This window comes from Mercenaria mercenaria, chromosome 13 (genome assembly GCF_021730395.1).
Source record: "Mercenaria mercenaria strain notata chromosome 13, MADL_Memer_1, whole genome shotgun sequence".
Classification (NCBI taxonomy): domain Eukaryota; kingdom Metazoa; phylum Mollusca; class Bivalvia; order Venerida; family Veneridae; genus Mercenaria; species Mercenaria mercenaria.
The window spans coordinates 32,440,316-32,467,961 of record NC_069373.1 but is presented as its reverse complement, the minus strand read 5'-3'; the positions used below and the strand labels follow the sequence as shown (position 1 = coordinate 32,467,961).

General features: G+C 36.0%; 2 protein-coding genes across 4 annotated transcripts in view; one reads left to right on the top strand and one right to left on the bottom strand.

The window, feature by feature from the left end:
- Positions 1 to 145: 145 nt before the first annotated feature.
- Positions 146 to 26,942, bottom strand: LOC123528959 (dual serine/threonine and tyrosine protein kinase-like). 3 transcript variants are annotated; one of them, XM_045309075.2, is made up of 14 exons: positions 26,786 to 26,942; positions 22,902 to 23,413; positions 21,549 to 22,443; positions 19,796 to 19,948; positions 17,987 to 18,069; positions 14,780 to 14,863; positions 12,643 to 12,740; positions 10,889 to 11,097; positions 10,388 to 10,544; positions 7,081 to 7,236; positions 6,253 to 6,343; positions 3,983 to 4,061; positions 3,290 to 3,460; positions 146 to 1,720 (listed from the first exon to the last, which is right to left on the bottom strand). In XM_045309075.2, the coding sequence occupies exons 1-14, from the start codon at positions 26,940 to 26,942 to the stop codon at positions 1,542 to 1,544; spliced, it is 3,024 nt and encodes a 1,007-aa protein (XP_045165010.2). In that variant the 3' UTR covers positions 146 to 1,541. The 3 variants fall into 3 exon arrangements, 2 of the variants coding, with proteins under 2 accessions (XP_045165010.2, XP_053377441.1); XM_053521466.1 differs by lacking the exon at positions 14,780 to 14,863; XR_008366723.1 differs by lacking the exons at positions 146 to 1,720; positions 3,290 to 3,460 and having other exon boundaries at positions 7,089 to 7,236.
- Positions 26,819 to 27,646, top strand: part of LOC123529031 (putative helicase MOV-10) — a 30,940-nt gene continuing 30,112 nt past the window's right edge. Inside the window, exon 1 of the mRNA XM_045309198.2 lies at positions 26,819 to 27,019. The gene's annotated coding sequence lies outside the window, so the exon portion shown is untranslated. The remainder of the gene's footprint in view (positions 27,020 to 27,646) is intronic.

Below are 27,646 nucleotides of genomic sequence, written 5' to 3'. Positions count from 1 at the left end.
TGAGCTAAAAAGCCATAATTCTTACAAGAGAGAATGATGGTTCCTTGTCCACCTATTCACTTAATAATGACAAACATTATGAGCAAAGTTTTAAAAATATAGCTCTTTTAGTTTTCAAGAAAAACTTAACCTAAACAAAAAACAACACCAAAGCCTTTTTTTTTTTTTACTTAAATAAGGTAAAAAGGTATTTTTACATAAAAAACACAAAATAAATACGTGTGTGTATTTGTGTGCAGGTTTAGCATTTTTTTCAACACTTTCAGTAATATAACTAGAGATGCTTTTGAGAAAAGCGCATGTCTCCCACAACTGCCCTATGAAAAATGACTAGTTTCTCGGGATGGTCTTGAAAAATGGATCAGTAATTCAAGGGCCATAATTCAAAAGTGCCTTAGCGGATTTGGCTAGTTATCTAACCTGGCCGAGGTCTTATGGTCAAACACATTCTGTTCAAGTTTGGTGAAGATCCGATGAGAAATGTTTGACTTAGAGTGCGGACAAGCTTTGTGACAGACAGACAGACAGACACACACACAGACAGACACACACACAAACAGGAGTAAATCAGTATGTCTCCCACACCACTGTGTGGTGGGAGATATAACAACTGTGTCGACTAGAAGCAGTGAGCACAATGCCAAATTTTATAGTGTTGCATCACTAAAATAGCATGCAATAGACACGTGACACGATATTCCAACCAGTCACATTACACTGACACCGGACTGAACTATACCCTTTAAATGCTTAGCACCAAGTGAGGAAGCTATTCGTACCATTTTTCACATAACTACAGCATTCATACCAGTTCAAGCAAGCATCTAAATACTATGTTTACCTTTTACTTATCTGGTAAAGTACACAAATAGAATGCACTTCATCAACAGACTGTCAAATGATCTTAAAACTAAATGTGTGTCCATAGGACCATAACTCTGATATGGTTGTGAAATCCCCCAAAAAAACACCAGGTGCAAAACTTCACATGCTATATAACAATCCTCTAATTTTATGACTCCAGGTCAAACACTTTTTGAAAGCATGGGCCATAAACTTCTATGCCCTTAATGTATAGTTTTGACTAAGTCAAGGGCCATAACTCTGGTACTGCAGAGTGAAATAAAAATATACTTAGGTGCACAAATTCATTCTGAATAATATTTCTACATGATTTCATGACTCTAGATCAAATATATTTAAGACATATGCAACACAAACTTTTAAGCACTTTACATGTATTTTTCACTAAGTCAAGGACCATAAGTCTGGTATAGCTGAGAGAAATCCCAAACAGAACACTTAAGGTTCACAACTTCACATGCTATATATGATTAAGTCATGCTTGAAAATTTCACACTATGTAAAGAATCAAGCAGAGCTTTAAGCAACACATGTTCGGTAAAAAATTGTTTTCACCATGTCAACCTGTAAACTTCTGTTCTCTGTACACATCAATAATAAATAGAGGTAGCTTATACAGTACAATTTTTATCCATGCACCAGGTTTTATATTGAGTTTGTTCGATATTGTTGAGCACTCAAGAATCTTTGGCTGTTTTTGGACCACCAGGTTTGTTGCGATATCGTTCATAAATTTTAATTAGCCTTTGCTGAACATCTCCCAGAACAGGACGCTCCAATGGCTTGTTCTCCCAGCACTTGGACATCAACTCCCAGCATTCATCGTCAAACACAGGTAGATATTCTGGACGTAAACCTATTTATATTGAACAAAAAATTATTGTAATATTTAAAGCAAAATTCTGGGAGCTTCTCTCCAATAAAACATATGCATATATTTGTTCGCTGTCAGTTATGATATAATATTTTTACCTTAGCCAGTCTAATTATAATATCGTGATTGATTCCAGGATTCTACTGCAATGTTTAAGAATTTGAGCCGTGCCATGAGAAAATCAACATAGTGGCTTTGCGACCAGCATGGATCCAGACCAGCCTGCGCATCCGCGCAGTCTGGTCAGGCTCCATGCTGTTCGCTAACAGTTTCTCTAATTGCTATAGGCTTTGAAAGCGAACAGCATGGATCCTGACCAGACTCCTTGCTGGTCGCTTACCCACTATGTTGGTTTTCTCATGGCACGGCTCATTTGTCTCATTTGGATATGAAGGAGTTGGTCCTTTATAACATACATATTATCTTTCATTGCATCTTAAAGCTTCTACCACCAGGTGGATTTACATTTTGTATACAGACCACATAAGTCATATTCAAATACTAAGGTTCATTATTAAAAGTTTTAGGTTTACTATCGTACGTATACCATTAAAAGTATTACTGTGTTTAGACACAGACAAAAAGAAAAGATAAATGATAAAAGTCTTTTTGTTTTTTTTAAAATATCAAGCCAAATGACAAAAACTGTACATGTATAAAAATTGAATCCAAATAAAACTGCTGAACAAAATTTAAACAAAAGCTGTTTGTAAAATACAGTGGCCGCATGACGACTCTTTAGAGTGGGCTGTTACCTTGACTTTGACATTAAGAGGCCATACCTCTCTCAACAACTTCCTTCAATGCTTGATAATAGAGAGAACAGCCAAAATACAACTCCAAAAAAGTCATATAGAAATTACATTTACTAACTCTTCAATCAAAACTGAGAATAGATCAGCTCTATTGTCTTGAGAACACCAAATACATTTATAACTAAAGAAATGCCAATGATTGGAAAATAAGCTATCGCCCAGACAAACTTTTGTGACAGCTGCACAGACAGACTGACAGACATATATTCATTCCCATATATGGGGAGAAAAAGTTCATTACCAAGTCTCATAAATGTGTGACTATTTAGTACAACACAATATCAGAGTAAAATAAGCCAAACTTCATACGCTCGAACTCAGTAATTCAAAAACTGCCCTCTACTTATACTTAAAGGATGATAGGGGAACAGTTAGGTGTAAAAAAATTGTTTGTTTCCGGTATCCCGACCTACCCTAAATTTTTAGCCCGTCCCTAAATGTTTTTATGGCCTTGGAGAACATTTTTTTCGACTTTTTAATAAAAAGTTGCAAAACTCCACTTTTTATGCTTTAAACATGGCCAGTGATGTTAGAAATCAACTTACTGATGCTCTAAAGGCATAACCGCCTTATTTATATTCATTTTTTGACACAAAAATAATTTCCGAAAAGTCTCCCTTAATAACCCCACCCCCCACCCCTAAAAAAATTTGCCGACCTCCTACCCTAATTTTTTTGAGCATGTTACCAGAAACAATGAATTTTTTTAGGCCTTAGCCAGGAATGGTACGCATACCTTTTTTCAATTTAGCAGAAAGCTGGTCCTTGTTTGCAAATTGCTCAAAGTTCTGTGGTTTTCTAACATTACCGGCACACACATGCCAGAACAATATGCCAAATGCATACACATCAACACTACTGTCGTACTGACCAGTGAATAATTCTGGTGCCATGTGAAGTGGTGTGCCTGAAATTGAAATTGTTTCATATTTTAATTTTTCAGAAAAAAGAAAGAAAGCTAAAACATAGATGTTTCAACCTTTATGAACACAGGTCCAGTAAAACATGGGACTGCTCCAAGTTGCAACGGGATAAGAAAATTCCTCAAGGTATCCTGGGTTTTCAGCCATCCTTATGATAACTAAAACATACATGTAGGCAAACTAAGACTGGAAATTTAAGTTCATATGTTTTTTATTTACAACCCTGTCAAGGTAAATTTGTTTTAAAAATACAAGGAAGAAGACCTGGACCAGGCTAACTGCTGGAGTGAACCTGGGTGCTCCAGCCACTGAAGCCCAAGTCAGCTGTGTTTTACTGTAATATATAATCTTAGAAAACCTGGTGATATGGATATAAGATGGGATCAGTAATACACAGGTTTGTTATTAGTGCCAGATTAAATTTGAGATGCTTGCATAAAACTGACATAGATCCAGCATAACTGCAGCAAGAATAGATGCTGCTTGTAAAATATCAAATAACTCACCAACAATACTACCACTAATCATGGCTTCAGGCTTACAGAAACCCAGATCTGTAATTTTACCCCTGTTTTCCGTGTCAAGCTGGAAACCAGAAAACATTTACTCAAACAATGCCTCAAAAATGTACCTATGTTGACAGGTGACACATTTTTTATCTATCAATTAATTACAGTTTGTTAAAATCATTCAGCTAACATAATAGCACCATCACATTTTACAGTTTTTATTTGAGAAGTATTTCACAACACAATAATGGAAATTTAAAAACTTAGTTATGTCAAATATGTTTTGCTTTAATTAGCTTCTGCAATTGATATACAATATGTCTTAAGGTAGTTCTGCACATCTGAAAAACTGGAAGAATTGGTGTAACATTACTTATCCAGATAAGGCGGAATAAAGCCTGGACTCGATATACAGAAATGAAAACTGTTTGTGAATGGATGGCCACCTGTGAATTTTTTTTATCAAAACGACAACTTTACTATCTTTCTAAAGATAAAATATCACACTCAAATGTTTGATACATTAGAGGATTCCAAATAACGTCAACATGTAATGTGTGGATCTCTTAAACCATTGGCAAATATCACAAAAACAAGCACACAAACCTATACATTTTATTTCACTAAAGAAGATATGTTGATTTATGCCTGTGATAAATTTTTATAAAATCTACATTGTACTAAAGTTCTGTTCTCAAAAATGTTATCAAAATTGTGATATTCTGATAAACTTGCGCGAGATCCAAATTTCTCAAATCAGTTTAGCAAAAAGTAAATCACATGACCCTATCTTTTTTATTTGCCAAATTTTCCAAATACATTCTGAAGTTTTGAAAAATCTGAGAATAATATATCATATTCTATATTGTAGAAAAACAAGAGCTGTCTCCATAGGATGACACATGCCCCCGATGGCACTTTAAATGAATAGTTATGGCCGATGTTAGAGTTTAGGACCTTTGACCTACGGAGCTGGGTCTTCGCGCGACATGTCGTCTTACTGTGTCACACATTCATGCGTACTTATTTTAAAATCCATGCATGAATGACAAAGATATGGACCGGACACGCCCATCAATGCACTACCATGAAAAATGACCTTTAACATCTAAGTGTGACCTTGACCTTTGAGCTACAGACCTGGGTCCTGCACGTGACATGTCATCTTACTGTGGTACACATTCATGCCAAGTTATTTGAAAATCCATCCATCGATGACAAAGATATGGACCGGACACGCCCATCAATGCACTATCCCTTAATGTCTAAGTGTGACCTTGACCTTTGAGGTATGGACCTGGGTCTTGTGCGCGACACGTCGTCTTACTGTGGTACACATTCATGCCAAGTTATTTGAAAATCCATCCATGGATGACAAAGATATGGACCGGACACGCCCATCAATGCACTATCCCTTAATGTCTAAGTGTGACCTTGACCTTTGAGCTATGGACCTGGGTCTTGCACGCAACAAGTCGTCTTACTGTGGTTCACATTCCTGCCAAGTTATTTGAAAATCCATCCATGGATGACAAAGATATGGACCGGACACGCCCATCAATGCACTATCCCTTAATGTCTAAGTGTGACCTTGACCTTTGAGCTACGGACCTGGGTCTTGCCCACAACACGTCGTCTTACTGTGGTACACATTCCTGCCAAGTTATTTGAAAATCCATCCATGGATGACAAAGATATGGACCGGACACGCCCATCAATGCACATCCCTTAATGTCTAAGTGTGACCTTGACCTTTGAGCTACGGACCTGGGTCTTGCGCGCGACACGTCGTCTTACTGTGGTACACATTCATGCCAAGTTATTTGAAAATCCATCCATCGATGACAAAGATATGGACCGGACACGAAAAATGCGGACAGACCGACAGACAGATGGTTCAAAAACTATATGCCTCTCTTCGGGGGCATAAAAATATCTGACTGTGCAGAACTACTTTTAATACAGACAACAGCAAACTGGGAAAGGAGGCTGGTGCATCTAATGGACATTGATGTTTTGATGCTACCATTGGTGTATATAAGTGTACATTATAAAATAAAGTGGCTTTGTATGTTCATATCTATACATTACAAAGAGTTCAATATAAGATTTCCTAGTTTTGCATGAGCTTGTTTAAGTATAAAAGAGTTAAAACATGACTTTGTTAATGGGTTTTATCTGTTTAACCATAAATAATAACTTATTATTATTATTATTATACCAGATTTATAATAATAATGATAATAATGATAATAATAATAACTTACTAGAACATTTTTCAGTTTGATATCCCTGTGAACAAGACCCAGGCTGTGTAAAAACCTAATTCCTTCAACCACATCAATGGACACTTGTAATCTGTAATTCAAGCATAAATTTTCAAATACTGAGCCAAAGCTAGCATCACAATACTTTAGACTATAAGATTCTTTTGCTGGTTCGCTGGCCTCGAGGGTAACTGTTTAGGCGGTAAGTCAGCAGAGCCTCGTTACCATGTAAACAGTTACCAGATAGCCGGATATTCCCATCTGCACCTACAGCCAGTGACAGAATCTTTTTCTTGCATACCATATTCAAGAAATAATAACAGAATTAAAATCAATTGAACAACTTTCTTTTTACAAGTATCTCTTATAGCAGCATACTTAAACAAAGCATGTGAAATAAACGTCTGTAAACAGGACCCTATGTGCAACCAAATGGAACTGTTTGAACAATCCTCATAGGGAATCATCCAAAGAACAGCCATGCCAAACTTCCTGAGCTTCAGTGGAAATGTTGTTTGAAGAGATGTGTGAATGGATGAACAAATGAATGGACAGATATTCAATGGCAGAAAAATGGTAAATGGTCACTACAGCTCATCCTAGCAGGTTTGGCTCAAATGAGCTAAATATCTTCTTTTTTTTATTTTTAATTTTAAATTATACAAAATTAATTTTCTGAGAAATTTTATGCAAACAAAGTTAAACACTTAAACTGTTTTTAATTCAAAGTCTTAAAGCTGACATTCTAAATTCACACACATAATCATAATGTAAATGACACTTGTTTCTGTGCTTACTATGTTTCTATATAAGAAATGTAAAACTTACAGACTAACCCAGTCCAAACGTTGTTCAATTGCTGTGTGGAGATCCCGCTGTAGCCTATCCATGATCAGCAGTACTGCAGGAGTTGTTCCCCCTCCATATGTGTAATCTATGATTGACCCATGTAGCCTAACCACCCTGTCATGGTCTGGTATATTCCTATAAATTATAGATAAACATGTAATTTTTAACAAGAGCACCGCCTACGGGTGCAATCACTCATCTGCAAGTGCTGGTCAGTATGTAAGAAAAAAAGTCATAGTTCAGAATTTGTAAGTACAAAAAGGGCCATAATTCTGACAAAATGCAGGTCAGATGTTAGTGAGTAAACAAACTGAAATATAGCAAATTTTGTCAATCAACGGGATATAACTCTGGACATACTGATCCGATCTAGCCCATAATCGAACTCATCTGAGGTCTTGTGACCAAAAACATTGTGACTAAGTTTGATTAAGATTGCTTTGAAATTGTGGATGCTTCAGTGTAAACAAACTAAATGTGAATGGACGACGGACGGATGGACAATGGACTTCATCAAACTGAATCCTACTAGCTCATCATGAGCCTTCGGCTCAGGCCAAGTTAAAAATTTAACATAAAATTTAACTTCATGAAGGAATGTCACCATAGCATTATAGAATCATAGAACTCAACATCAACAAGCAAATTCAGATAATTTATAATTATCTCCCTCCAAATAAGTTGTTTTTGTGAATGTTGGTGGGGGGACTATACTTTGACAGATATTTAATTTCCAGATATACACAACTAATGTATAGGAGAGATTGTGTTTGTATACAATTACGTAGCATTTTCTATTTTTAGAACTGATAAGACACTGATCGGGTGGGCAGACGCCGAACGTCCATGTTTTTTGTAAAAGTGATGTTTTTCTAATGACCTAAACTTTCTTAAAACACAAATTATATAAATAATTTTTTGATCAATGGAAAGCTTATAAGACAAGCAATTTATCAATTACTTTTGATTATTATTTTGAAATAAAATGGATTAATTATGAATGCTTAACTTAGTGTTTTTCTAAAAGTTTTGAACATCACTACGTCGCTATTAAAATTAAATGTTATCTAAAACAGTTATTCATTTAAAAAAGATATTTGAATACAATAATATGAAAATTGTAAGTATTTAAAACTTTTTAAATTTTGAAAATCCATAAATGAGCAAAAACATTTTTAAAATAAAAAAAATTCCGATCCCATACACAAACGGTGGAAAAAAATTGTTTTTGCCCAACACCATGAACAGATGTTAATGCGTGATGTCACAGCGATCTTTCCTATAATAGGACTATGCAATGTTTTGTTGGTTCCTATTTTTTACCAGATAAAGGGGAAAATTTCTGCTCTAATGTGCTCTATATTTGTATTAAGTTTCATGAAGATCCAACAATGGATTAGATGTGTTTTGTTCTGAGGGAATTTAAGAGTTTTAAAACAATGAAAGAGCAATATCACTGCAGTAACAAAACAGATCCTGAATATGAAATATGTGCATGCGCCACTGCCCTATAGTGATCTATATTTGTGTTAAATTTCATGAAGATCCATCAATGAATTACTTTGTTATGTGGTAATTTATGGATTGTAAAACAAATGAAGGGCAATAAGTCTGGTTTTTGAAGTGATCCTGAAAAAAGCTGCACATGCGCCACTGCCCTATACTGATCTACATCTGTGTAAAGTTTCATGAAGATCCATCAACCGGTTATTTGGATACATTCAAAAATCCTTTTTTACAAAATTAAGGGGAAAAACTCTGCTTCTAATGGGTCAAGGGGCATAATAATTAAAGTGAGCAAAGGTCATGTGCTAAATAATGATTATGTAAAGTTTGATGATTCTAGCTAAAATTCTTTTTGAATTATAAGCATTTCTTTTTTTATATTAAATCAAGGTAAAAAACTCTACTGTTACTGGGTCAAGGGGATAATATACTTATGTGAGCAAATGTAAAGTGCTAAGTGAGGTTTGTGTTTCTAGCTAAAATTCTTTTGAATTATAAGTATTTTCAATCTTTTTTACCAATTCATCAGGAAAAACTGCTTTTACTGTGTCAAGGGGATAATATACTTACGTGAGCAAAGGTAATGTGCTAAGTGAGGTTTGTGTTTCTAGCTAAAATACTTTTGAATTATAAACATTTTCAATCTTTTTAACCAATTCATCAGGAAAAAACTGCTTTTACTGGGTCAAGGGGATAATACTTTATGTGAGCAAAGATAATATGCTAAGTGAGGTTTGTGTTTCTAGCTAAAATACTTTTGAATTATAAGCATTTTCAATCTTTTTAACCAATTCATCAGGAAAAACTGCTTTTACTGTGTCAAGGGGATAATACTTTATGTGAGCAAAGATAATATGCTAAGTGAGGTTTGTGTTTCTAGCTAAAATACTTTTGAATTATAAACATTTTCAATCTTTTTAACCAATTCATCAGGAAAAACTGCTTTTACTATGTCAAGGGGATAATACTTTATGTGAGCAAAGATAATATGCTAAGTGAGGTTTGTGTTTCTAGCTAAAATACTTTTGAATTATAAGCATTTTCAATCTTTTTAACCAATTCATCAGGAAAAAACTGCTTTTACTGGGTCAAGGGAGATACTATATGTGAGCAAAGACCATGTGCTAATTAATAAATTAAATATGAAGTAATGATTTTAGCTAAAATACTTTTTGAATTAAAAAAAAAATTCCATTTCAGATGGAGAGAAACACAGATGGACACACATGGACAAAGAGCTGGATGGACAATGCCAAAACAATATCCTTCCTCCTTTTGGCGGGGAATAATAAAGAATGTGACCCTGTTTTAATGAACAACTCATTACACTGCAGTATTCCAGTTTGGGATCTTATCAATAAACCATTTGAAAGAATTCTACTCATATCGGAGGCTGGAGTTCAAATACAATGTATATCAATAGAAAGTCTGTAACTAGACTTTCTGCTATAGATCAGTGACAGAATGCACCAGTCCCAGTTCAAAGATTAGTTTATACTAATTTACTTTAGCTTGATTGCGATGAAAGCTTAAAGCTTATTTGAACCACTCTCGAGTCCACTTTCTGGAAAAACCAGTACAGTGTCATTTGAGAGGTCATGATCTTGACCCTAGTTACCAGGGGCTGGAACTCACAACCCGGGTTCAGTGCCTGACACCTTTTGAACTGAGAATGAACCAATAGGATGCTGGAATGTTGAGACTGGTCTACAAATTCAGCTTTAAATCTTTGAGAACTTGATATGATTTGTTTCAAATGGTGATACATTCCAATACTTACTTTGTATAGAAGAATTCTAAAGCAAGATCATTCAAGTGTTTGTCGTCGAGGGGAACAACTGATTTTATTGCACAGGGAGAGTGACCTGCCCACTTATCACAGCTGTGAACCACACCATACTGTCCTCGACTAATTTCTTTACCCATTTGAGGCATTCCTGTAAAAGTCCAGTAGAAGAAGTGATTGTTATACAGGAGCTTTTTAGGGTACAAACAAATAAACAGTGCATGTGCTGCTATTTTTTCACAATGGGTTTCTAAAACCTGACATTGAAAACGTGAAAACTCTTTTTTTTTTTGTAGAAAAAAGCTTTGTCCTCTCATGAATAATATGCTCAAAATAGATCTATCTGTGTAAGTTAATTATACTTAATTATGGTAATTCTAATAATGTGACTGCACCATTTACAATAAAAACATGTTTTTGTTTTCAATCAAGTAACACACAGCAATATACAAATGTATTGCTTTTAATGACTGTTAAATTATTATAGAAATGTACCATATAGGATGAGATCTTTCAGAGACGTACTCTCAAGCGCTACCTTTGCCAAGCGTGGAGCATGCACTTTCTGAAGTTTTAGTCTTTCCTCCTCAATCTTAACCAGTCTCCCAACATGCTTCGTGTCAAGCTGCTCGAGTGCTGACAGGAATGCCTCATGAGGTTTCTTCAGCCGATCTTTAATCTGCGAGGATATACTCTTTGCTAACCTACATCAGGAAACAATACGTGAAGTCACTCAGTGAATACCACTTACGATATAGTTAATATTTAACACAGTTTTTTAACCTTTAGCCTGCTAAATTTCTAAAATGAACTGGTCCATCCTTGAATTTGGGCAGTATCATTTATTATTTGAATTTTCAATGAAAATTTACTGACTGAGTAGGGAACAGTGCAGACCATGATCACATGCCACCAGCCTGCTAAAGGTTAAGACCAGGCTTAATTTTGACAATCAACAATAATTTTGTTGTTGTTTTTTTTTTTGCTTCAACTTACAGTTATTCTTTGATAAATTTTATTTGAAAAACACTTTTCCAAGCTTGTGTCTGTAGTTAGCAGGTGAAATAACACTGTTTCAAATTTTCCTTTCAAAATAAGCAAGTGCCTTGTATGGGATGATTCTTTGTGAATTGTTGATACTTGATATGTGCATAAAGGTAGGATTGCTTGAGAACCAAAAGATGAAATTTTCCATGATTTGCAATTTCAAAAACAAGAGCTGTCGTAAGACAGTGCATTCGGCTATCTAACAGCTTTTTAGTTGAACAAGGGTGACATAACTGGGCAAGGTTAAGTAACTGTATTATCTTATTACAATTTATTATATTTTTTTATGCCCCTGGCACCTAATGATGCGGGAGGCATATAGTGATTGTCCTGTCCGTTCGTTCGTTTGTCCGTACGTACGAGGTTAACCAAATGGGACTGTTTCGTCTAGTATCAATACCTCTTACTAGAATGACTTGATACTAATGCAGATGTAACCTGTGACCATTTTTCATCTTCAGACATCACCTGACCTCAGTTTGACCTTGACCTTGAACTCGTTTTGGACTTAGGTTGCTTTGTATTGACAAGGATGCCACCGGGGGCATCAAGTGTTTATTGAACGCAGCTTCTTGTTTTAAATTTAAATTGCAATAATAGCAACTTGCACACAAATCTAACTTATTTTAGTAGGTCTGATCACTGGGAAGTGATGTGTGAAGTTTAAATGGCAATATATATAACGCCTTGATAGCTTGTTGCAGGCGAAACTTTAATCAATGCAAATTATCTAAGCTGAAAAAGGGATATAATCTGAACTAAATGCAATCATGAGTTATCTAACTTGGTTATTTCAGTAGGACTGGAAAATGTCAATCCAATAAATGCAAATGAATAGACCAGCTAGATACTAAAACATTGCTGGCTACAGCACCAATTGCTAAACCTCTGGTGGCATCACTTGAGATATTCAATTTTCCTTATATTTTCTATGTTAAGACTGCCAGAAACCTTTTATAACTCAAGCATTTGGCCCATTTCCTTGCAACCTTAAGTAACTGACATTAATTACCTGAGAAAACATGAATATTCATAAGGGACTAATTTTCAGTTGTCTCAGTCCTTGGAATTTAATCTTAAAATTCCAACAAATTTAAGTCTCAACAAAAATTTTGTGTAGACGAAATCAGATAGTTTCACAGTATGGCTACCAGCTAGTGAATAAAACTGAAACTTAAACTGACTAACATATTGGCACTCACCTTGCAGCACTAAGATTAGCTAACATATCGGCAGCAACTTTTGTCTTCCATTCATTATCAATCTTGGGACTATGGCTCCATGGCATGGCTTGAACTAGCTGTAGAAAATATACTGTTTGATCCATCTAATCCATAACAGGATTTTTCCTGGACTGCAGATTTATTTAAATCCAGATATAAACTACATTGTATACATTGTTCTAAAGATCTTAAAGGGTAGTAGATTCTTTTCAACTTTTTTCAATATCTTAAATAATGTATTATTGCCAAAAAGTATTTTTCTCATCACTGAATTGTGCAATATCACATGAAGATGTTGCTTTTATGCTAATTAAGATATCCTGAAAGTTTTATTATAATCAATTCCTTAATAAAGTAACAAGAGCTGTCAGAGGACATCAAAGCTTGACTTTTCAGCACCCCCTGTCACTAAAGATATTTAAATAAATGAAAAGAAAAGTCAGAATACCCGGTAAGGGGCATAATCTTGTAAAAATTTAAAATAGATTTATGGAACCTGTACAATGCATGTCAGGTCATTACAGTGAACTAGTGTGTCGAGTTTCAATATATTCCTATAGAGTTAGGGAACTTGTCCAATACGTCAGATAGCCACAGTGAACAAGTGTGTCAAGTTTCAATTCACTCCCAGAAACCAGTTTACATGCAAACACTTAACCAACTAGATGTGTGTCCATAGGACACTTGTGCCCTGACTTCCTGTCACTGTACATGATTTCATGGCTCTAGGTGAAATATTTTTTTAAGATATATGCAACATAAATTTTTAAGCACTTTATGTGTATTTTTCACTCAGTCAAGGTCCATAACTCTAGTGTGGCTGGGTGAAATCCCAAACAGAACAACAGGTGCATAACTTCACATGATACATAACAATCTTCTAAATAAATTAATCGTCACCTTAGCACAAAAAGTGAGTAAGTCCTTCTTTAAGTCAATGGAGTTATCCACTTTTTGCACTGAGGTGATGTAATGTTTTATGACTCTAAGTCAAGTACATTTTAGGATACATGAGACACAAATTCTTATGACTTTAACAAATATTTTGACTAAGTCATGGGTCACAACCATGGTCTGGCTGTGAATAATCCCAATATAAAAACACATTAAAAACACCAGATATACAAATTCACATGCTAAATAACAATCTTGTGAGGTTTGATAACTCTAGGTCAAAAACTTTTTGAGATACCTGGTACATGTGACACAAATTCTGATGGACAGATAGATGTACAACTACAAGGGCAACTCTAAGTGCCCCCTCCATCCCTCCCCTGCCCCCCACCCCACAAAAATGTGTATTGACTTGTTCCCTACAAGATTTGACACTTCCCAACATGAGTGGTGGTCTAGTGGTTAAGGTGTCGGACGCTCAATCCAGGGGTCGTGGGTTCGAGCCTCACTGGGGACACAACCATGACTTCACATATGACACCAGTACTGGTTTTTCCAGGAAGCGGACTCTAGAGCGGTTCAAATAAGCTTTCATCTTTCTCCAAAATCGAGCTTAAATAAATTAGTATAAACTAACTAAACCGAGGTACAGGGCAAAATAATTCACACATGTTGTCTCCCATCAAATAGATGCAAAGAACATTACACACAACTTGTGTCTTCACAATTCAGTCTTGATATCTACTTATTGAGTAAATAATATGAGTTTTACTATGGTCATAGAAATGGCAAAATGTGAAACATCCACAACTTATTTTATGTCACCTCTCTGACATAAAATGTCTACCTTAATTATTCTTCAAGAATATATTTGTTGTCATGTAAAACTATCTTGCAAAATGCTGTTTGCAAAGAATTTAGATTTAAAATAATACGAAAATGATTATTGAGCTGTGCCATGAGAAAACCAACATAGTGCATTTGTGACCAGCACTGATCCTGACCAGCCTGCGCATCTACAGGCTGGTCTAGATCCTTGCTGGTCGCAAATGCACTATGTTGGTTTTCTTATGGTGCAGCTCATATTATCTGTACATATTGTTTAGGTGTCCTAACATGTTCTTGATTAAACTACCACCAACAAGCAGAAATTAGGTATGTAGAAACATAGACAGTGGATATATTTATCAATGTAAAAGATATAAAGAAAGAGCTATGATACCTGTTTCATTCCTTGCAGAAGAATGTTTATAATACTAGAACTTGATCGAACCGTAATCTCAACTTGGTATGCTGCATTCAGAATCTGCAACGGAAAGACAGACAGACATGCTTCATGCATTTTTACCAGACTGAGTACCTTTTAAAATTTTCCTCTGCTGGGCTTAAGGTGGATACAGGTAGAGCAATATTTTGTCAAAAGTAATTTTGGAAATGAGAAAGTACAATACTTATATTCATAGCTAAGAACATACACTCTGTGGACTGAAGATTTGTCAAATGTAAAGTTAAACTTACAGTAAACAAGAGTGCTCAACTGTCACAATATATGCTCATCACAGTAAACCAATTCAAGGGCCATTACTCCAGAGCAAAAACGACTACCTGACTGATTATCAAACTAGGCCAAGATAATATGCCTATAAATATTCTGGCTAAATTTGGTGAACATTTGATAAGAACTGCGTAACTTATTACCGGGACATTGTCAATTTTTGTAATTTTATGTTTATTAAAGGAACATAACTCAAGAGTGATGGAAGTATATGGCTGGTTATCAAACTTGTTTGAAATATTATGCTAATAAACATTGCGAATTAGTTTGGTGAACATTGGATGAATAAGAACTGCTAAAGTCAGGGAGCAGACAACTTTAGTAGGTGCCATCCACAGTGTCACTGTGTGCCTGCTCCTGCAGGTGATCACGTCTCATTTCACAAGCCGATAAAAAGGAAGACATTTGTATCAAACTTATAGCTCCTCTTCCATAGTGATTTCAAGCTACCTGTAATCACCACTCAGTACCCACAGAAAAAGCATACATTGACAAAAACCCTACACAACTATATTATAAGAACAGAAAAAGAAACTCAACTTGATCAATACATATCAAGTTATCAGGATTTTATAAGAAGACAAGTAATATTTGAAGAATAAACAAAAAAAATATAGATATATAAGATGAGATAATTCATACAAATAGGAACAACTCATAAAATGTATCTGAAAACAACATCACCAACATAATTATATGTATATATCATTTATATACTGTTGAACCTGTGTCAAGCAGCCAGTCAAGGGAGCAACATAATCTGGCTGCTAAAGGCAGGTGGCTGCTTAAGAGAGGTTGAAATAAGAACAGAAAGTCAATTTGGGAAGTAAGTTGACTGGCCGATTAACGCAAGTGACTTGTTGATAGAGGGGACCGCTGTTCAACTGTACATTACAAAATCAATACAATTCTACTCGTTTCTCTTCAATATTTTGTCCAATAAAGATCAGACTTGCATTTTATCCTGGTGAGAGACACTCCTTAACAGGAACTTCAATGTAACTTCATCAGACTTAAGATGTTCCATAGCATTTGTCACAAAATACTGTGTGAATGATAATTTGGAATTGATCTAAGCCAAAATGCCACCAACAACCCATCTGAATCATCACTAACATAAATTTTAATTTTGTCAATATTTTATAGACTTTTCTGCTTTCTGATATTTTTTAAATCAATATTTCATTCTATGAAAGTACTTAGGAACAAGAGGGCCATGATGGCCCTATGTCGCTCACCTGTTATCATTGCACTTAAGGACAAGTCTTCAAGGTCAAAAGATCATAATAGAAATCAATGAAAAGAATTATGAGAAAATATAGTTGAAATTTTCTTTAAGTAACTTTAAAAACAAGATTTGAAAACTTTTTGTAGAGGTCCACTAGGCAATGCTACATGTCAAATATCTAAGCTCTTCTGGTTTATTTTTAGAAAATTTTGAAGATTTTTCTATGTACAATCAAGTAACCCCATGCGGCAGGGTCAATTTGACCCCAGGGGTCATGATTTGAATAAACTTTGTAAAAGTCTACTAGGCAATGCTACATGTCAAATATCTAAGATCTAGGCCTTCTGGTTTATTTTTAGAATTTTTTTTTAAGATTTTCCTATGTAAAATCAAGTGACCCCTAGGGCGGAGTCAATTTTTACCCCAGGGGACAAGGTTTGAACAAATTTTGTAGAGGTCCACTAGGCAATGCTACATGTCAAATATCTAGTCTCTAGGCCTTCTAGTTTATTTTTAGAAAATTTTTGAAGATTTTCCTATGTAAAATTAAGTGACCCCTGGGGCGGGGTCAATTTTGACCCAGGGGGTCATGATATGAACAAATTTTGTAGAGGTCCACTAGGTAATGCTACATGTGAAATATCTAAGCTCTAGGCCTTCTGGTTTATTTTTAGAAAACTTTTGAAGATTTTTCTATGCAAAGTCAAGTGACCCCTAGGGCAGGGTCAATTTTGACCCCCGGGTCATAATTTGAACAACTTTAGTAAAGGTCCACTAGGCAATGCTACATGTCAAATATCTAAGCTCCAGGGCTTCTGGTTTTTGAGAAGAAGATTTTTTAAATATTTTCCTATGTAAAATCAAGTGACCCCTGGGGCGGGGTCAATTTTGACCCCGGGGGCCATGATTTGAACAAATTTTGTAGAGGTCCACAAGGCAATGCTACATGTCAAATATCTAAGCTCTAGGCCTTCTGGTTTATTTTTAGAAATTTTTTGAAGATTTTCCTATGTAAAATCAAGTGACCCCTGGGGCGGGGTCAATTTTGACCCCGGGGTCATGATTTGAACAATTTTAGTAGAGGTCCACTAGGCAATGCTTCACGTCAAATATCTAAGCTCTAAGGCTTCTGGTTTTTTGAGAAGAAGATCTTTTAAGATTTTCTTATGTAAAATCAAGTGACCCCTGGGGCGGGGTCATTTTTGACCCCGGGGTCATGATTTGAACAAATTTGGTAGAGGTCCACTAGGCAATGCTTCACACCAAATATCTAAGCTCTAGGCTTCTGGTTTTTGAGAAGAAGATTTTTAAAGTTTTTCCTTTCGGTTGCCATGGCAACCAGTGTTCTGCATGGAATTCAATTTTTTGAACAATTTTGAAAGGGGGCCATCCAAGGAACATCCCTGTGAAGTTTCATCAAAATTGGCCTGTTGGTTTAGGAGGAGATGTTTAAAGGAAAGTGTGGACGGACGACGGACGGACGGACGGACGGACGCCGGACGGTGAGCGATCACAATACCTCACCCTGAGCACTTTGTGCTCAGGTGAGCTAAAAATTGCCAGTGATTATCAAGAAATGATATTACCAACCACCTAATGCAAAATTGTCCACACACTTACAAAAAATTACTTCTGTGTTAGTGTACCTGTTTCAGGGCCTCTGTAGTACAGTTACCAGGATTTTCTCTTTCTACCTTCTCTAAACTTTCTAAACATCTTGTCAACGTCCCTGAAAAATAAAACAGAATTATACTAAAAACAATGGGGAGTCTGACACAAATTTAACAAACATTTAAATGGATGTGTACCAGAGACAACCTTCTAGTAGTTTAGAAGTGAAGACACTTTATCCACATCTCTAACAAAACTTTTGTTATTCTTGTCTGGCTGAGTGAAATCCCAAACAGTGCACAACTTCACATGCTGTATTACAATCCTCCAAACTAGGTCAAATACTTTTAAGACGCAGATGACACAAACTTTTACGCCCTTAATTAATGCACATTTTTGACTAAACCTTAAGGACAGATCCAAACTTTCAGTCTGGTGAATGACCTATATTTTGTAATAAATATAAACATTAAGTCAGCAAAAAACTTTTCTTCATGATCCATAATCTATCAGTAAAATCATCTTTAATTTTCAACTTGGTAAAAAAAAAACAAGTTTCCATGCAGAAGTTACAAGAAACAGATATTACTACGGTAATAAGAAAAAAAATCTCTCTGACTACCAGTTAAAAATACAAGAGGACCATGATGGTCCTGAATCGCTCACCTCTTCCCACATGACCCAGTTTTGAGTATGACATCGTTTTTTCTATTATTTGACATAGTGACCTAGTTTTTGAGCTCATGTGACCCAGTTTTGGACTTGACCTAGATATTATCAAGATAAAAATTCTGACCAATTTTCAAGAAGATCCATTGAAAAATATGGTCTCTAGGTTTTTCTATTATTTGACCTATTGACCTAGTTTTCGAAGGTACATGACCCTGTTTTGAATTTTACCTTAATATCATCAAGGTGAACATTCTCACTAATTTTCATGAAGATCTCATGAAAAATATGGCCTCTAGAGAGGTCACAAGGTTTTTCTATTTTTATACCTACTGGCCTAGTTTTTGACCGCACATGACCCAGTTTCGAAACTGACCTAGACATCATCAAGGTGAACATTCAGATCAATTTTCATGAAGATCCATTGAAAAATATGGCCTCTAGAGAGGTCAAAAGATTTTGATAATTTTAGACCTACTGACCTAGTTTTTGACCGCAGTTGACTCAGTTTCAAACTTGACCTAGATATCATCAAGATGAACATTCAGACCAACTTTCATACAGATCCCATGAAAAGTATGGCCTCTAGAGAGGTCACAAGGTTTTTTATTATTTGACCTACTGACCTAGTTTTTTACGGCAGGTGACCCAGTTTCAAACTTGACCTAGATATCATCAAGGTGAACATTCTGACTAATTTTTATGGAGATCCATTCACAAGTATGGCCTCTAGAGAGGTCGCAAGGTTTTTCTATTTTTAGACCTACTGACCTAGTTTTTGACAGCACGTGACCCAGTTTCGAACTTGACTTAGATATCATCAAGATGAACATTCTGACCAACTTTCATGAAGATCCCATGAAAAATGTGACCTCTAGAGTGGTCACAAGGTTTTTCTATTTTTAGACCTACTGACCTAGTTTTTGACCGCATGTGACCCAGTTTCGAACCTGACCTAGATATCATCAAGATGAACATTCTGACCAATTTTCATAAAGATCCCATGAAAAATGTGACCTCTAGAGTGGTCACAAGCAAAAGTTTACAGACGCACACACGGACGCACGCACTTTGTGACAGGTGAGCTAAAAAATCGTAAGACAAATAATGTGTATATTAAAATGGAACAGTCAAACTTTTAAACATCTGAAGCATGTGTAATTTCAAACACTGACCTGTGTATGAATCTCTCATGATATCCACAGAATTGACAAGTTTGCTGGCTACTGCCTGGGTCAGTCCACCTAGCACAAGCTCTTGGATCTGCCCTGTACAGATTTTCAGTCCTTTATGGGTCAAGACTTCTCCTGTCTCACTAAATTCAACACCTAAGAAAAACAACATAAAAATAGAAAACAAATACATATCACCACTTACACTTTTCTGGATATATGCATTTTGAGTTTATAGACATTCTGTAGGTGTCTTTTTTTCTTCAAAATAACATTTTACATCGAAACAATGCAGGCCATGCAGGGCCTTTCCAGCTTTGAATTGAAAGAAGACTTTGAACCCTCTGGGCCACTGGGCAAAACCAAAAACTTTTCAAAACCTTACAGACATAGGTGATCAATAGTTGTGCATCTTCTTTGTAAACACTGATGGTTAACTCTTCTCAAGGCTCAGAGCAAAATTTCATCACTGGATGTTTACATTTCTACTCATGTTGCAGTTTTGTTTTCTTTCCATTTGGATTGGCCAAAAAGGTTTTAACCCTTACTGTGCTAAATTTCTACAATGAACTTATCCATCTTTCATTTTGGACAGTACCATTAACTGTTAAAAGGGGTGTTTAACCAAAAAGATACCGACTGAATGGCAAACAGTGCAGATCATGATCAGATCGCACGGATGTGCAGGCTGATCATGGTCTACGCTGGTCGCAAAGACAGAATAATTCGTATCCAGCATGATAAGGGTTAAGTATTTTGGCTTGAATCAGAAGTGCACATTATATGTGGGTCCACATTATACCTGGGACTACTACTATGGTAGGCCATAAAAAGAATAAAAACAAGAGCTGTCTGTAAGATAGCACACTCGACTTTTCACAGTGCTTGACTCTGAATTAGAGCTTTGCCAGTAAAAACTTTATAAAACTTTAACCAAACAAGAGGGTCATTGACCCTAAAGCGCTCATTTGTGTACAAGGCTTCAAGTCTTCTACGTTAGCCTATATTATATACATGTCACACACACTTTTGAACCTATGGCAATAATTTGAACAATTATGGTAGACATTACAAATCTGATATCACATGCCAAATATCAAGGCTCTAGCTATTATTCATTCAGAGAAGAAAAGTGACCATGCCCCCCTGGCAGCCATGTTTTTTGACGAATCGGAATAATTTGAACAATCTTGGTAGAGTGTCACACAAGAACCATTTGCGTAAAATTATTTTAAAATCAGGCTTGCATTTTCAAACAAGAAGATTTTTAAAGTTTCCACTATATACATATAGGGAAAAGTGACCACGCCCTCTGGCGGCCAATTGTTTTTTGACGAATCAAAATAATTTGAACATTCTTGGTAGAGGGTCACACAAGGACCATTTGTGTAAAATTATTCTAAAATCGGGCAAGCAGTTTCACACAAGAAGATTTTTAAAGCTTCCACCATATACATATAGGGAAAAGTGACCACCCCCTCTGGCGGTCATTGGATTTTTCTCCTGATGTAGACTTTGATAGTAAATAACTACTTTAAGTTTCAAGTCAAAAGCTTTGATAGTAACAGAGATATTTGACTTTATCAAAAACTTTAATCAATGGCGACGGCAATGCCGACATGGGTCGCTGTCGCCGGGGTGAGTGCAATAGCTCTACTTTTTCTTCGAAAAGTCGAGCTAAAAACGTGTTTTATTTTCAGTCAAAAGATACTGAATTCAGTCACACTTGCTTTTGTAATGTATCATCTTCACTTACCAACAAAGTCATAATCGTGTGCTTTTTGAATAAGATGAGCTTTCCTGTCTGCAATTGTACATTCAATCATTTCTTTAATCTCGTCACCTTTTTCAATTGTGATTTTCATTAATGATTTAAACAATTCTTTTTCTTTGTCACGGGCAAACTGGATCTTCTTTGGTGTAATAAGGACTTCTCTTGTCATGTCAAAGGCACAGATTATGAATGTATCGAGACATCGTTTATGAGTATTGTTTAAAACAGTCACAGCATTTACTAAGTAACGCTGCATTGTTTGTTCCGAAAATGTTGTGAAAGACTGTTGAAACTGGTGCAAGTCTGTAACTAATATACTATCAACTTGAAAATAATCTTCCACCTTTTTTTGACTGAATTTTCTAACACCTGGTGTTTCTGTAAGATATCCAACATTACAAAGTTCGGTGAATATTGTGTGACAGTTATTTGGTGGTACTGTCGTGACAAAAGCTTTACCCATTCTGTCACTAGGGGATGAAACTGTAGGTAAAGAGGACTCTGGCTCACCAGAAGATGTGGATAAATAAAATGCATTTATTTTGTCTTTATCACATTTTGCACATTTCGTGAAATTATCTAACGCATGTTTTGTTTCACTGCTTTGTTGATTACCACTTTGAACATTTGTATCAGCACACAAATTACTTTTGGTGCTCTCGCCATTTTTTAGCACATTCTCAGTTATTGTATTATTGTTGTGTTCACAACTCTGTGAAGACCGCTTCCCTGTCTGAAGTGTTGGACTGTGAACAACACCACAGTATAATGGATCTCCTTCTACAGTCTGTGGCATCGTTTCTGGATCAGGGACACGTACAAAACAAACTGGCTGAAAATTGGTAATCTCCTTCAGCAGTTCTAAGTCTTGAATCTCCTGAAATGCGTAAGATCGAAATATCTGATAATAGGAAACCGTAGCATACAAGAAATCATGTATTTTCACTTGGTAAGTTTTTAAAATCGACAAATTACTAAAAAATCTTATATATGACTCAAACAATGAACAACAGAAAATGATTCTATCACTTTTCATCAAAAATGGAAACATATGCTTAGAAATGGGCTCCAGGTGCACCCATCATTTACATTTAATTGGTTATATAACTGGTAGAAATTCCTTTAAATCATTCTAACAAGACCAGAAATGTGTTAATTTCGACAATATTTCTCCACTTGTTCTGCATAAAATTCCCCACTCAAACCACTTGACCTGTTAAAGTTATGGCCAGGGTGATTTAAGCATGCAGGCAAGGCAACCAATTTTTCTTACTGAAGTGAGCAATAGTTGCTGCGAAATTCTTTTTGAAATGACAAAACTACTAACAGAATTACCTTGGTGGTGAAAGATTCTGTATGAAATGCATAGATAAGTATTGGTGATATGTTTTCCATGCAGCGCTTGAGTTCCTCCTCAAAGAGCACATTTGATGCAGCCACCACTAATGTACACCCACATCTCAACAACTGGTGATTAAATGAAACCTCCAAAACTGCAGTTCCTACTGCTGAATCAGGCTCTTCATTCTCAGAGATCTCAAGATCTTTGCGTGGAATTGTATTCCAGGGACTTTTGTATGCTTCTAAGTTCTCGGCAAGAGAATATTCATCAGGCAGTTCAAGATTGATGCAGAGATTTTCTCCATACTTAAATCTCACTGTTCGGTATCTTCTTTCAATATCATTCGGATAAAATGTTGGGAATATAGTTCTTTGAAATAATTCATTCACCATTTGTGACTTGCAATATTCATTTTGTCCAAGAACAACAATGCCAGGAAGTTTGTCAGCAGATGACAGGATTTCTTCTACCGCTTCATGAAGTACCTCGAGCGACACAAGTGGACCTGAAAAACAAATAAACAATTCAATTCTTTTGCCACATTATTAAACAGTTGTATTAACTGATTGAATTATCATTATTTTTCACCTGAATGTTTGGTAGCATCCGGCCAATCCATGTTTTCATAATTATACTAACAAGGGCTGTCGGAGGATGGCAACGCTCGACTATTCAACAGCCTTGTCAATTGAATGAATATTAAAGTCGAAAAAGGTAAATTCACTTTAACAGCAAGAAACTGCTTATCAACTAAAAAATTTCCAATTTTGTACTATAAATCAATAATAAGTCTTGAAAAAAAGTAAAAACTTACTAGAAAAAACAAGAGGACCATGATGGTCCTGAATTGCTCACCTCTTCCCACATGACCCAGTTTTGAGTATGAGTAGTTTTTTCTATCATTTGACATAGTGACCTAGTTTTTGAGCTCATGTGACCCAGTTTTGAACTTGACCTAGATATTATCAAGATAAAAATTCTGACCAATTTTCATGAAGATCCATTGAAAAATATGGTCTCTAGAGAGGTCACAAGGTTTTTCTATTATTTGACCTATTGACCTAGTTTTCGAAGGTACGTGACCCTGCTTTGAACATTACCTAGATATCATCAAGGTGAACATTCTCACTAATTTTCATGAAGATCTCATGAAAAATATGGCCTCTAGAGAGGTCACAAGGTTTTTCCATTTTTATACCTACTGGCCTAGTTTTTGATCGCACGTGACCCAGTTTCGAAACCGATCTAGATATCATCAAGGTGAACAGTCAGATCAATTTTCATGAAGATCCATTGAAAAAATGGCCTCTAGAGAGGTCAAAAGATTTTAATAATTTTAGATCTACTGACCTAGTTTTTGACCGCAGTTGACCTAGATATCATCAAGATGAACATTCAGACCAACTTTCATACAGATCCCATGAAAAGTATGGCCTCTAGAGAGGTCACAAGGTTTTTTTTATTATTTGCCCTACTGACCTAGTTTTTTAAGGCACGTGACCCAGTTTCAAACTTGACCTAGATATCATCAAGGTGAACATTCTGGCTAATTTTTGTGGAGATCCATTCACAAGTATGGCCTCTAGAGAGGTCACAAGGTTTTTCTATTTTTAGACCTACTGACCTAGTTTTTGACTGCACATGACCCAGTTTCAAACTTGACCTAGATATCATCAAGATGAACATTCAGACCAATTTTCATACAGATCCCATGAAAAAGATGGCCTTTAGAGAGGTCACAAGGTTTTTCTATTATTTGACCTACTGACCTTGATTTTGATGGCACATGACCCAGTTGCGAACTTGACCTAGATATTATCAAGGTGAACGTTCTGACCAATTTTCATGAAGATCTTGTGAAATATATGGCCTCTAGAGAGGTCACAAGGTTTTTCTATTTTTAGACCTACTGACCTAGTTTTTGACGGCACGTGACCCAGTTTCGAACTTGACCTAGATATCATCAAGGTGAACATTCTGATCAATTTTCATGAAGATCTTGTCAAATATATGGCCTCTAGAGAGGTCACAAGGTTTTTCTATTTTTAGACCTACTGACCTACTTTTTGAAGGCACGTGACCCAGTTTTGAACTTGACCTAGATATTATCAAGATGAACATTCTGACCAACTTTCATAAAGATCCCATGAAAAATGTGACCTCTAGAGTGGTTACAAGCAAAAGTTTACGGACGGATGCACGGACGCACGCACACACGGAAAGACGACGGACACCGCATGATCACAAAAGCTCACCTTGTCACTTTGTGACAGGTGAGCTAAAAAAGGAGTATAAGGGGAAAAAATTGGTCCCGGTGGGGCATGAACCTATGCCCCCTTGAAAAATTCAAGTCAAAAGTAGGTTTATGGTAGGATGGTAGGAAGACTGTTGAGTTATGCACGGTTCTTAATCTACTTACTTATTTAATAATGATATTTTAAACAAGTCTGCAAAATTTCAAATGTCAACATGATGTCAACGCATAACTGTATTTTTAACAGTGTTAAAATATGGGAAGTTGCACATACAGCAGAATAACTTACACATCTACCAAGTTATTTTTCATGTTTAATAACCTATGTTTGGATTTGTTGCGTGTTGTATTGCATGTTGTGCCTTGACCTAGAAGAACTAACGGTAAGTGACACACAACACAAAGTGAGACAATGCAGCTTGACACAGGATAAGACCAGCGACAATAAGACACAACATTGTGTCAGACATTAATGTCATGCATCCTAAAGCACTTTAGTACATTCTGTTGCATTGTTTTGCCTCCTGTTGCATGTTGTGATGTATTGTTACACATATTGTGTTGGCTTTAAACATAAGGGACGACACACGACATGAGCTAAACAGGATTCGGGACTTCAGTGACGTGGTTTGAGTGTCCACTTAACGATCATGATGTTCAAGTAGGGACTTGTTTAGGTTTAATTATTTTAATAGTGACAAAGAAGTTTGATGGGCTTGTGCAGACAGCATAGAGGGTAATTCTGGAGAGCTGGTCAGCTCAAAAAAGTAAATGTGGAGAAGAATTATTACAGCCAACTACGGACCAAGAGTTCTGGATTTTTAAGGCTGCGACTAGACCTAGACCTCTAAATTTCCATAACTGCTGACACTTTACATGCTTCAGGTTTAAATGCCGATTATGTCACAAATTGGCCATAAATTCAAATAAAACTTACAAAATTGTCTCAAAAGGGGATTCAATTCCTCGTTGATTTATCTAATCAAATATTTCCAAAATTACGAATTTTCTGGTGATTTAAACCTATGTTTGTACTGTGCATGATTTTAAATGTTTACTATGTCTACACAAAATATACGCAAGCGATAAAACCAATGACTTTACATGACTGTGTACTGTGATTTATTCTCCATTAGTTTGGTCCTTCGGAATTTTGACATCAAGCATGCAGATTAAGAATAAGTTTGCCAGTCACAAATAGAAAACAATCTGAACGTCGAACTATCTTGACTACTTATACACTGGTTAATACAGTAGGCCTACATAATAATACATGTATATTGATCAACGGACCCCAAGCCACTTCCTTATTTTATACCTTGATAACTTGATCTTCGGGCCGTAATATTAGCTGCGCTATCCTGGCCCCTCTTGTGAAGTATCTTCTGAGTAAATCTCAAAACTAATTATTGCTAAAGTCTCTTCAACGTTTAGCCTGCTGGCGGCAAGTGATTTGCCTTAGCGACCAGTGCAGACCAAGATCAGCCTGCACATCCGTGCAGTCTTCAAATAATAAATGGTATCGCCCAAATTGAATGATGGACCAGTTCATTGTAGAAATATAGCAGGCTAAAGGTTAATGTACTCTTCTTTTTTTTAAATTAAATGTGAAATTTGCCTCACCAGTTTCGTTTTTGCCCCTTGTATTGATATCATCAAAACATCGTTTTGTTCCTTCAAGAATTGTCTGCAGTCTTTCAGAATGGTTACAGAAACACTCTATCCCTGAAACTAGTGTTGACAGCATTTTGCACCTCCTGTCATTTCTTCCATAAGTCATGGAAGACTGAATTCAGCCGACTGGTTGTTGTTTTTTTTTCAGCGAAGGAACGTCACTCCCGATTGACCGGTGATCAGGTAAAAATATTCAACAAGTTTGCACAATTTCGAAAGTATTTTATGAAATACTTGGTCGAAATTTCATTTAGCGCATATATTTTTTACAATACTCTGTATGTCTCCATCAATTTCTACCCATCTATATGGTTATGGTATTGCTTGGTTTATCAGTTTCTCAGCATCTTATGTGCGAAGTACTCGGATAGTAATTTTTCGGACGGCAGTGTCTAGTTTTATCTATCTACCTATTTATAATGCATCACTCCTCTTTACGGTGTTAATGCGTGATGTCACGGCGATCTCTCCTATTTACATATAAAAGCAGTTTAAAAACAGGTCTATCACGTTAAGCATTGTGTGCAAGTTTGGTCAGACGCTGCTTAAACTGGTTCAGGGTGGGGGCTTGCACAAGTTGTACCGGAAGTGAATTCCAAAGCACTATGGTTGCTAGAAAAAATTTAAGAGTACTTACTGGTACTGATGATAAACTCGAACAGATGATAAAGTCGACCACCTTCAAATTATTCAATTGCAACTGGTTTTTTATATTATTGAACATGCCGTCTGATAGCAACCACTTACAACACCAACTGTTGTAAACAAAAACAAAATTGGTAAATAATATGTAAATAATAATCTGATAGA